Source organism: Musa acuminata, chromosome BXJ3-4 (genome assembly GCF_036884655.1).
Source record: "Musa acuminata AAA Group cultivar baxijiao chromosome BXJ3-4, Cavendish_Baxijiao_AAA, whole genome shotgun sequence".
Taxonomy (NCBI): domain Eukaryota; kingdom Viridiplantae; phylum Streptophyta; class Magnoliopsida; order Zingiberales; family Musaceae; genus Musa; species Musa acuminata.
The window spans coordinates 41,443,942-41,456,062 of record NC_088352.1 but is presented as its reverse complement, the minus strand read 5'-3'; the positions used below and the strand labels follow the sequence as shown (position 1 = coordinate 41,456,062).

Genomic DNA, 12,121 nt, shown 5'->3' with positions numbered 1-12,121 from the left:
AATGAGGAAGATTGTACGATGTGCTGGCAGATAACCCCTTCTTGGGCCTTTGTTCTTTCTTCATTAGATGCTGCTCAACAAAGTAGAAACACAAAGCAACAAATTTGATGATAAAATTGTGAAAATATCAAAATTCCTAAAATACAATACATCATAAAATAAAAATAAAAATAAAAATAATATATAACATATTTTATGATAAAATATAAAATAACAATGAATCTTATTAGTTATTGGAACTAATTTAACGCATCATTAATGTTATTAGGGACTTAAGACGTGAGTAATCGAAAAGCATATCTACGGCAGACTCAAAAGTTAAGGTTCCTTCCTTCCTGCTGTAATCAACCATCCACTTCCAAGTTAAGATGCCAAGCAAAAGCTTGGCATCGATTCCCTCCATGGATGGATGCTGCGGCTTTAGTGATGCCGAACTTTATGCGTTATATTTCATGTGTTGTACCCCCAAAGAGAGAGCTAACATCCTGCAGAGCCATCGACAACAAGCAAGCTAAGCAACGACCATGGCGTGGTTCTTCGCGGAGAGGAGAGGACCCCAATGGAAGCATGGATGGAGAGAGCAAACACTTGCCTCCCTCTCCCTCCCTCCCCCTCAACTCATCGCCATATTCGCCATCGTCATCCTTTTCCTGTCCGTGTCGTGGTACGGGGACTACAAGACGCAGGTGCGGCGCACCGAGACCAGCTTCAGGTTCCTCCTCTTCCTCCTCCCGGCCGCGCTCATCGTCGTCGCCCGCTACGTGGTGAGGGATAGCTGGTTCGTGTTCCGGCTGCCGCGGGCGCGGCGGGAGTCGATACATCCGGCGGGGAGCTCGCCGTGGGGGGTGTTGCTGCTGGTGCTGGTGCTGCTGGTGATGGTCTCTTACCAATCTTCCTTCCACGCTCAGTGGTTTAGGCCACTGTGGAGGGTGGATTAAGCCGCTGCAGAGAGGTGAATCCAAGTGTGTGTAGGGGATCATGTTTTGCTTAAGAGCTAATTAAGTTTGCATCTTGACGTGCAAATCTTGGAACCAATGGTGTTTAATACATAAATAAATAAAAAGGTTTTGTTTATGCTTCCCAACGGATAATTCATTTGCCAATTCTTAATAATTTAAGTGTCCTAACAAGTTTTGATTAAAAAAGAAATGATCTTCCACAATATTGATCTCCTCTGTTCTTTTTATTAATAATAATACAAGAAATCGGAATAACAATTTCTACCAATAATTATCTATTGTTTGTTTGAATTTAGAAACACACAATATGTAAATACTTAAAAAATTATTAAATACTATTATCATAAAAAAAAATTAAACTGATATACACAATTCTCCCAATTAAGTTCATAGATGATTTGTTTAACAAATATTTAAGATTATACACAATTCCCCCAAGGAAACATCAAGGTAGTCAGAGTTCAGAAACGAGGAAATCACATCCGATTTCGTAGTTCCGTATGCTACAATCAATATCACTGCACTGCTAGTTAAAAACATGCGGCTTAACATTTCATAGAAATTAAGTTTGATCTGACACCATCTACATGATCTCATTATACAACATGTAAAGACCCAACTAAATATAATATTATATATGATATCATTGACACCAATGTATTTTTCCAGCTTAGGTCATTATCCAAGCTAGCTTATGGAACAATGCTTTTACGACAAAAAACCAACAAGGATTGGAAGAACATATTTGGATGCTGCCAAGCTTAAACATATAAAGAGATGCCTAAAGAACAGTGAAAGGTATGCCAAACTTGAGCCGTGAAAAAGATATCTAAAAAGAGATGAAGAATAGCATCAAGGCATAAGCCGCAGCGGGCAACTTTTGCTGTTGGAATGCCCCCCACAAAGTATCATATCAAGCGCCAACACCAAGATCAAGGATATGGTTTATGGCTAGATCACTCGGGAGCAGTACTTTTAACACTTTGATGTTACTAACACCAAGATCAAGTATGCACAACCAAACAAATGCATTGTCTTATCTTCTTTTTCATATAAATACAGTTTGATGTTACTGACAGTACCTTAAAAGATAAGACACGAACCATAAGCAAATTAGATAAACTTAATTCCTTCAATTATGTTACTGTTCTATAAGCAAATTAGTAATATTCTACATCAGTCTCAACATGGAGAAAATTGAAGGATTTTAACAGTAAGTCCTTACTGTATCAACATCAGGATTCTTTGATCCAGCTATGAGTAACCTTTTTTTTTGTTTATTGTCTCGGTGTGTGCATCTCAGCTTCACAAGTACAGCTTTCCTCGTATCAGCCCAAAGAAAGCACTTTCTAAAAAGTAAAAACATAAATAAAACCATATTTCTTATTCAGGTTAGGAGTCCTGGATGCTGGATTGGAGAGAACAAAAGTGAGTCAACCAACCTCAGGTATTAGCCGTTTTCTGCACTGTCATAAGCATTAGATTTGTGTTTAGGTGTAAAAGTAAAGCCTTCTGGAACCTTTCCAAGCAACATCTCAGATATCCGAATCTGCACTTTCCACAAAACCAAGTAAAGAATGAACAGCAAACAATCTGCAAAAAGTTAGAATGGGAATTAAACTCCATACCCAGTCAGCAGCTGAATCAGAAGCCATTAGGGTCTCAAGGTCATCTCGGCCATAGTAGCTGGGTGGTCTCCAATTTAAACGCTGTGGAACTACATCTAATAGGCCCAGTGGAATATAGCGGTATGTATAACTCAACCATTCCAACAGGAAATGCCTCGTTGTCTCCACACCTGGAGCGCATCAAATATGAACATGATATAATCATTTGAAGCAAACAAATACAATGTAAACACATGGATATACATGTTTACTAGCATGTAAGTGTCCAAATTTATTAAAGAAGAATTAAAGGATGTCTAAACCAAAATATTTAAGTGAATCTTTCTTTTACTTCAGCTTAATGCACCATGTTTACAGTAGCATGAAGCCAACCACAAACTCAAAATGATAACAATGTGGCAACGAACCATCTACAAACAACATAGTCATGCAGAAAAGTCAAAGTTGTCACACATGATTACCCGAGCGCTTAGGTTAGAGCCGCAAATATGCCCCAGAAAATCTAGGCAAGCAATGCCTAGACCCATGTACAAAAGAGGTCTAAACAAGAGATTCTTTTCTAGCATATTTACTGATCATTTTCCAATCTAATTGCTTCTATTCATTCGGACCACATCATTTGCTTTTGAGTAAATTATAACACCGCCATTTATTTTTGTTAATCATTTTATACTTAAGCTTAACTAGACATGTAAAATGACATTATTACCCCTTAGTTAAAGATGCATGCAACAGTTGTTTTAAAAGCAAGTTTTACTGAAATATCATGTTTTAAATATTAACAAAATTATAAAAAGAGAAAATTTAAAAGATACAAAGAATCTAAAAAAGAGCCCAAAAAGATTATGAAAAAGATATATATCAAATTGCTAAAGATGGGGAAAGAAAGTGTAAGGATTTATACAATATTAGATGCATTAAAGATGAAGATCAAAATATACGTATTAATGATAATAGATTAAGGAAAGATGGAGAAATTATTTTTATAAATTATTTAATAAATATTCCACATAGATATTAAATTTAACGATAAATAATAAGGGACGAGTGGCTTGGTTAACTAGTTTATTTAACAAAATCATAAGATTCAGAAAGATGTTTGATGAATAGAGAAATAGTTTTTTAGTATCAATTTACAAGAATATGAGTGATATACAAAATCATTCAAATTATAAAGGAATTAAAATCATAAGCTATACTATGAAACTTTGGGAAAGAGTTATCGAAATGAGGATAAGGCTTAAAACAAATGTCTCTGAAAATCAATTTGGTTTTATATGAAGAGCAACTATAAAAACTATTTATTTATTAAGATAATTAATAGAAAAGTATAAGCAAAAAGAAATTACATATGATTTTTATTGACTTTGAGAAAGTCTATGATAATGTTCCTAGAGATTTATTATGATGGGTTTTACAAACAAAATGTGTATCTACTAATTATATTGATGTTATTAAAGATATGTATGCTAATGTAGTTACTAGTGTTAAAACTATAGAGAGTGTGTCTAGTGAGTTTCATATTAGCATAGGATTATATCAAGGATCAACATTAAGTCCTTAATTTTTTACTTTGATAATGGATGAACTTATTAATCACTTACATGATATACTTCCCTAGCATATGTTATTTGTTGATGATGTTGTCTTAGTTAATAAAAACCTAAATGAAATTAATTATAAACTTGAGCTATAGAAACAATCCTTAGAAACTAATGATTTTAGATTAAGTAGGACTAAAACTGAATAAGCAATATTATTTCTGTTTATCTCACGACTCATGTTTGTCATTTATTGAAAACAAAGGTTGTAGGATATGTGAACATACATACAGTCTCTCAAAACTGAGAAACAGCACGATAATATATGTATAGAATGTCCCAGTCTTTGTGGTATAATCAACATTGCCAGCTTGGTACCTCTATAATTGAGCGGTGGTCTGCAGCAAGTAATGTTCAATATGACTCTTTCATAAAAAACATAATCAATACAAATCTATCTCAAAATTGCATATCAGAATATTTACTTATAAAGAATGAATTAATTTGGAAAGTTATAAGTTCTTATTACCCTACTCTCTTGAGTGTTGCATATGAGATTGGTTTCTTTTAGTGCATGAAGAAGCATACCTTTAGTATCGGAGCCCCAATGCTGTAGGCCAAATCGAACAAAATCTTTGAGGATATTGAATCGCTCCCCGGAACTAATATCCCAATGTCTTTGTTCCTTAATCTCAGTAAATATCCAAGGCTGTGATGACAAATGTCTACAAATTAGTGGCATTAACGTGGAAACCACAATAGAAAGATATAGATGTCAATTGTTAATGAAAAGTTAGCACAAGAAGAGAAACCTTGATTAGAGCCCCTCGAGCAATCATGCACGTAGAAAGCTTGGGACAGTCCAATGTGTGTTTAATCCAATCAGTATATGAGAAAATATCACCATTTCCTAGAACTTGCAAACTTTCTGGGGCTTTTTTTGCACATTCATAGATATAATCCCAATCAGCAAGCTTGCTATAGCGTTGCTGTCGTGATCGACCATGTATGGTCAGTGCACCGGCTCCCCAGTTAGATATATCTGAAACTAGAGAATCAATGCGATTTCTCCCTTCAAAATAACCTGTTCGCACCTGTGACATTATCAGACAAAAGATAAGGTAAAAACCAATCCATGTTATTAATTTATTCTGGGATTAAAAACTTTCATACTTCAGATGGAACACATCATAAAAGCAGGATTGGATACTTGTGCACCTTAACCGTCAAAGGTTTAGAAAGTGTAGAAGAAGCTGCTTGAATAATGTTCTTCATCCGCAATGGTTTCGTGAGCAGAGCAGATCCAGCTTGCTTGTTTACAACAATATCAATTGGACACCCCATATTGATGTCAATAAAATCAACTTCACATTCACGATCTATGAGCTCAACTGTACGTGCTACCGTATCAGGATAAGCTCCACAAATTTGTACTCCAAATATGTCCTCCGACGAGTGCCGCCTTAGCAATGCCCATTCTGAAGCTTGCCCCTAGTACCACAAGATATCTTAGTTGCAAGAGAACTTAATTTTCTAGAGAGTATATTCTATATCTACTCCCCTAGTGGGAAAAATATGCTCCAGTTACTTGTTACACCAAGGCATGCTAGTTCTAAATGTTAGCTAGATTTAGTTGACGTATACATACCACTTGCGAACAGACATATGGTCTTCAGGTGAAGGAGATGCTATTATACTATGTAAAAATATGTTTCAGCTATCTAATATGCTTCCCAGAAAAATGGATAGATATAGGAGATGTAAGATGGAAGGGTTCAGCTATCACATGGCAAATTCATGTTACTTGTAGTGAACATGCATATGTTTGTCTTACTTCCCAATTTGCTCACCAGGGATACAGATCTCATAATCAAGTGAGAGCTATATGGGAAAACATCAGTTTAGGGGCATATTGTTATAAGACAACAATAAAAAGAAAAAACAACAATACATTGATGATATCCAGGAATTTTCCATGATTAGGACTGAAAAACGAATATACAGATTTCTATCATATTAGCTACAAGTATGGAGAATAAATAGATACAATTGAAAATTAGAGGGATATCAAAACCAGCAGGGAGAAATTTGAATTTGTCAAATTAGAGGGATATATGATAAAGTCTTTATCATTATTTATAGTATCTGATAAAGTCTTTTAAGTGTCCATTTATCTCGCCTTGTACGATTACTAGTAATTGTTTCATATTCTTCTAACTACACATCTGTAAAAATTTTCCATATGTATTCTTAAAAAATGCAAAATGATTGTGACATAAACTTCATCAGCTTTCCTAGTTCTTAAAATGGCTCGGAGTCCTATGCATCTCCAACCTTGTGTTTTGATGGGTTTGCAAAATATGATTTAGCATTATACACCTCCAAGAGCAAGAAAAAATCAACAAAGATTAGATCATATTAAGCATCTAATAAAAATTGAAGTCTTAGAAGGCTCACCTGCAAGAGATTTGTGCACATAGCCATTTCTCCACAAGTAATATCAGCACCTAAGGCTTTGCAGATCCTTCTGAAGGGAAGATTTCCAACAGTAGTCAGGGGAGCAAGGTATAGCTTCCCTCTAAAATCAATGAGCTTTATTTCCCTTGCATGTGGTTTCAGACTCGGATCATCTTTGGAGGAATATAAATTATCAGGTGAAACATCTTCAAGCCCATTCTGCAAACAGCTATCTTGACTTTCTTCAAAGTTTTCTGCAAGGCATGTGTCCGACCAAATTCTCGTTATTAGTTAAACCAGGCACATTACTCAGGAGTTGATATTTCAAAGCTCAAAATCATAGAGCATAAGTTGTCAAGCATATCATTACTAGTTTTAGGAGAGCTGTCAATTTTATCAGCTTGACTCTTTGTCTTCTTCAAAGGTCTTGAATCATCAGAGATAGACCCATTATCCAAACAGTCATTCTCTAGACATGTTGTGGGGGCTCCAAGGCTGCAAAGCATCTCTTTGTTGTCATCCAAGTGAATATTATTTTCTGGGTGATTTTTCATGTGATCCGCTCCTGAGTTTGCACGTGCACCATTACCACGCTGCAAAGTGGAATAATGAAAGGTAAAAGGAAATAACAGAATACTCTTTTGCTATCAGAAATAACTGTGACATAATAAACAACTTAGGATATGAATTCAAGTTTCTGATATACTAGAAGTTGTGGTTCAGTCTCAGTAGCTTCTGGTTCAAAGTCAACATCAATATAACAGGAACTAGAAGTAGAACCAAAATAAATAGCTTAGATGTTCCCATGCTGCAATCCTGGAGGATATATTTTCAGTGGCTCCATGATGCAGAAATAGACAAACATTAAAGATATAATATAGTTAAACTTTTAGTATACTCTTCCCGGTTCTAGCAACCTATCAGACATGACAGTCACAACATTTTTGAGACCTTTTGCAAGAAAAGATTAAAATAGGTAAGAATTTCTCCCAACTGGCTTGTCTTTGCTGCAAGCACTACATTCAATTTTTCTAGGGACACAGGACGTGCATCATGATTATTCAATGGACTCAAAATGTGAATCGTTAATTTAAGAAAATGCTATTTGAAATTCAAGTAGTAATAACTTACAGAAGAGTATCCAAATTGGTTATATAACATAATTTAAACCCTATAAATATACACCTAAAAGAAATAGAATTCTCAATTGCAAAAATATTCTTTCTAATTCAGCAAGATGGGACAAACCCGTTAATATTACTTCATAAGGAAATGAAAGATCAACATTGGTTCACCAAGTTACGTAAAACTGGAAAATAACAGTTTTGATCTCAGAGATAGAACCAAAAACTCAGATGTAGCCAAGTACCAGTACGACAATAATACTTTCTAAGAAACATAAAAGAAAATAAAATACGAATTTGACCAAAAATAAGGAAAAACAAAGAGCTTTAAGACAAGATATTATCTTACAATTTGTTTATACATAATGGTGATGATGTTGCAAAAATGAAGTGCTTTTTCCCATGATATTACCTACCTCAAGGCCAAGGAGTTTGAGCTGAAGATCTGCATTTGGAAAACTAACTTTGTTCTTCCACAAAAGCTTCTGCAAATCTTTGTTTAGGCTGTTGACTTCAGAGCTCTTAGTAGCAGGTACCGCCAACTTTAAGGATGTTTGTTGTCTGTGTGTACTGGCATATCTACAAGTTATTCCATAAGGACAGAACTCTTCAGCGCTGACGAACGGACATGCCCCTTCTAGGTCAGGTGGTTTCTGTATGCAACAGCATTACATCCATTGCTGACACAGTATGTACATAGTAGTGGTAGAAGATATGGTAAAAATGGATATGATAGTAGAAAAAACATCGAGTAGTATACCTCTGCCAAATAGGCATCCATGTCATGGTTGAAGCGGCAATTACCACGATAAGGGCATGCATCAGCATTGCCACTTTTAGCTACTTCTGGACAGATATTTCTTGTGGACTTTTGCTCCTAAACATTTTTCATAATAAATATAGATTTTCAGATACAACGCATATGCAGAACTAGGAATGAACAATGTAACAGTAAAAAAATTATAATATGTGTATACAAAAGTTGAAGTTAATTAAAGCAAAGTATAGACTCAAGAACATTAAAGAACAAGAGATTGGATAACTAAGGTTTTAATAGGAGGGAATTGAGAAAGAGACTAATCTATAATTTTAGATATATAATGACTTCACCAAAGATTCTCGAGGGTAAAACATATGAAGCCCAAAAAGATACCCAACAACAAATAAAAATTCGACAAATCTACAGGGTACTCCATCAAATGGAGCAAAATTCATAATTAAATGTAACCTGTTAGAATATTGATATTTTGAATTATTTGCTTGTATCAATGTTTGGAACTTTGGATGTGTCAATTATGATACTTCAAATAATTATTAGAAAATCGGACAATTTTAAGCATGATTTCAAATTTCACCCAGACCGGTATGTGCCAAGGGATATTTACCAGTACATGTTTCAACCGGTGCCATGGACCCAACCTGCCTGGTCCAATCTGGTTCATTTTTTTAAGTTAAAGGCTCTCTCTCAAGCCTGGCATCATCCGCCACTGGCAGCCCACTCACCGAATATTCCTCTTCATCTCCTCCTCCTCTTCTTGTCCTTCTCCTCCCCCTTGTCGTCCACCAATAATACGCTGATGTACCATGCATTGGTAGTGTTGATGCGTACTTGACCCATATCAATCCAACCAATGATAGATACGAGGTGTGATATCAAACCTTCGAATCATGATTTTAGGAGACTTCAGGCATACTTCACGGGAGAAAATTGTTCACTTTGAATGTTGACATATTGTTTATAGAAAAGATGGACATACAATCATATTGTTTGATTTTCTTATTAAGCACTAGATCAATGATGTTCATTTGGAATCTCCTTCAAATTCTCGAAGTATTATGTTATTGAGGCTTTTTTTTGTTCGAGTAGGTTTGAGAATCTAGTCTATTACATGTTATTATTTATCATGATTTGCAACAACATATGCTAACACTACAAGGATTGTATTATATATAGTTGTCATATATGTTACTGCCATATTCATATCGTGTTACATTCTATTTTTCAAGAATTGGTGTAATGGTGTATCACACTCATGTTGTACCAGGCTATTAGCACCTTATACCTAAATTCATACAATACAAGAATAAAATAAATCCTACAAGTATTTGCATGAATAAAATGTGTGAAATTATGAAGATGATTCTGTAACTATTTTATAATCATCTGCAAAAACTCATAAAATGATCAAAAGATTCACCGTAATAAAACATAAATTGGAGTTTTCTGGATAAGAAATTGTGAACTATTGATGTAGTGTATATTTAATCTTAACTGAAACTCAAATATAGATAACCAAAAAGAGCAGGAAACAAGTTTGACAGCATTCTATAGAATAGTAAAAACTTAGCATAAGCTTGCTAAGGCCACCTTAGGTTTTCATACAAAAAAAGAAGCAAAAACAGAATACATGTAACTTCAAAAGCATCAGTTGCTCATTACTGTGACCGCAAATATAAATTACAAAGAAGAAATTGACCAAAAAATATTCATAGAAAGAAAACTAAGTATAACAAGATGGACTCTCAATGGCCACCGACAGAGTCTAATACCAGAGGAAACTAAGATGACCAATAATGGCCAATGTCACATTTGAAAAACTGTTTTCAAGACCCAAGTCATAATTACCATTTGATATTGAAACCTGAAAAACAAAAACATAGGATTTATGCCTATACACCAAAACTTTGTAATGTTCCTCTTAATAACTAATAAAACACTAGGGCACAATTTGCAGATGATTCTTACTCTAAAGTTCAAGCCATGTTGAAGATCTATATTCATGGAAGAGCATTTTTACATAACTAATTAACAGTATTATCCATTTTCAATTTCATTTACAAAAATAGTTTGCTACATGGTATACAGAGATACATGATCAGTTAACGAGCTTTATACATCCTAAACATAAAAAAGTGATAACAAAATAAAGAAAAATTATACACCATAAGCTCGTAACGAGTTTCCGATCTAACAAACAAAACCACCAAAAAGAAAAACACCAACCTGCTTCCGCTCTCTCTTGAGCTGCCGCCGAGATTTCTTCTCCTTGACGACAACGTTGGTGGAACTGCTCTTCTTCTCGTTGGAGCCATCCTCGACTCCAGAATCGACGGCAACCGACCTAGAAGGCGGAGGACGGAGGTACTCGGCCTTAACAGGGGCTATTGCTCTGGCTACCAGATCCTCCGGCCTCGGCCGGGTGGCGCCCTCGGATTCGAGGGTTCCCACACTCTCCGAGCCCTCCTTGGCTGGTGCGGCTCCTTCCATGAAGACGGCGGAAGGAGCTTCGGAATGGCTTCAGGTAGCAACCGCGAGGGACGGGGTGGGCGAACGGCTACCACTTCGTGGGGTCACGCAGGGTTTCCTTCGTGGGCGGAATCGAGTAAAATCACAAGTTTGTCCTCTAGTACTGCAAAAAGAAAACCCATTTTCCAAAATAATAGGGTTTGGGAGGTTTACCGGTTTAACTACGGAGGAAAGCATCCATTGGGTATTAGAAATCCAAGGGCTAGTTGTCTTTTAACGTCTTGATCCTTATAATTTAAAATATTATATTAGCATCCCTAAAGTTACGAAAATAAAATATTTAGATCTATTTATTCTAACAAGATCAATTTTATGGACGAAAACATAAAATTAAAAGGTAAAAAGGTACTCTTAACGTTCGGTGGCTAATGACGACGACGGTGGCATCGGTGGTGACAGACGACGATGTTGTTAGCATCGACGTCGACATAGTTGCTTGGTCGCCTATAAGGTCGACTCTCATCGTGATGTCACTTGCCTCCATGAGGAGTGTGTCGTCGACCTCATCGCTGCTCACCCCGTGTCGCTATGCATCTGCGTCAACACTGACGTAGTTGCTAAGCGACAATTATGTCGGTATCGATACAAATGATGGTGACCACTAAGGTGTCTACGACGAAAATGGTGGCCGCCTCGCTATTGACCCGTTGGGCAGATCCCAACCTCGACCCCTCCCCCTTTGCATCCGTGTCAACATCGACGCCGATGTTGAGCGACCACCGCCCTCCGATCCATGCTCCCTTAGCAAGCTTTGTAACATATTCGACCACCTCCCCGACGAGTGGTCTCTACTATTGGACAAGACCATTACCTTCGCCCACGCCTCCCTGATCATTTGTAGCACTTCCCACATCGGCGGTTGCTTCTCCGCCTCAATCGCTACGTTTGCTAACATAATGTTTAGCAATGTTATCAGCCTCTCCTCAGATTCCTCATTCCCGGATGACCTAGGGTCCTCACTGGAGTTGTTCCACTTCTTCTCCCGCATGGAGTGGACCCATCAAGAGGATGTTAGCACCATGCTCTTTCATTAGATCCTAGAAAGGAGTCTTCTCGGTGAGGAGCTCTAGGAGAAGGATGCCGAAGCTATAGACATCGAAGAGGT

At 36.5% G+C, this 12,121-nt stretch overlaps 2 protein-coding genes across 2 annotated transcripts; one reads left to right on the top strand and one right to left on the bottom strand.

Annotated features, from left to right (window-relative positions):
* The first annotated feature begins 469 nt into the window (after positions 1-469).
* Positions 470-1,080, top strand: LOC135634690 (uncharacterized). Its single transcript, XM_065145199.1, has one exon. It carries the CDS (start codon positions 525-527, stop codon positions 936-938), a length of 414 nt encoding a protein of 137 aa, XP_065001271.1. The 5' UTR covers positions 470-524; the 3' UTR covers positions 939-1,080.
* An 888-nt stretch (positions 1,081-1,968) lies between these two features.
* On the bottom strand, positions 1,969-11,083 carry LOC135635499 (tRNA-dihydrouridine(47) synthase [NAD(P)(+)]-like). Its single transcript, XM_065146603.1, has 11 exons — positions 10,714-11,083; positions 8,470-8,586; positions 8,126-8,362; positions 6,956-7,178; positions 6,586-6,839; positions 5,347-5,619; positions 4,941-5,222; positions 4,717-4,837; positions 2,588-2,757; positions 2,402-2,508; positions 1,969-2,308 (listed from the first exon to the last, which is right to left on the bottom strand). The coding sequence occupies exons 1-10, from the start codon at positions 10,975-10,977 to the stop codon at positions 2,410-2,412; spliced, it is 2,040 nt and encodes a 679-aa protein (XP_065002675.1). The 5' UTR covers positions 10,978-11,083; the 3' UTR covers positions 1,969-2,308; positions 2,402-2,409.
* Positions 11,084-12,121: the final 1,038 nt, after the last annotated feature.

Excerpts from the sequence above, each read along its gene's own strand:
- LOC135634690 (XM_065145199.1), top strand. The coding sequence starts at position 525 with ATGGCGTGGTTCTTCGCGGAGAGGAGAGGACCCCAATGGAAGCATGGA.
- LOC135635499 (XM_065146603.1), bottom strand. The coding sequence starts at position 10,977 with ATGGAAGGAGCCGCACCAGCCAAGGAGGGCTCGGAGAGTGTGGGAACC. Across the intron at positions 5,620-6,585 it reads TGTGCACAAATCTCTTGCAG|GGGCAAGCTTCAGAATGGGC; the intron begins GTGAGCCTTCTA and ends TTGTGGTACTAG. Across the intron at positions 5,223-5,346 it reads CTAAACCTTTGACGGTTAAG|GTGCGAACAGGTTATTTTGA; the intron begins GTGCACAAGTAT and ends ATAATGTCACAG.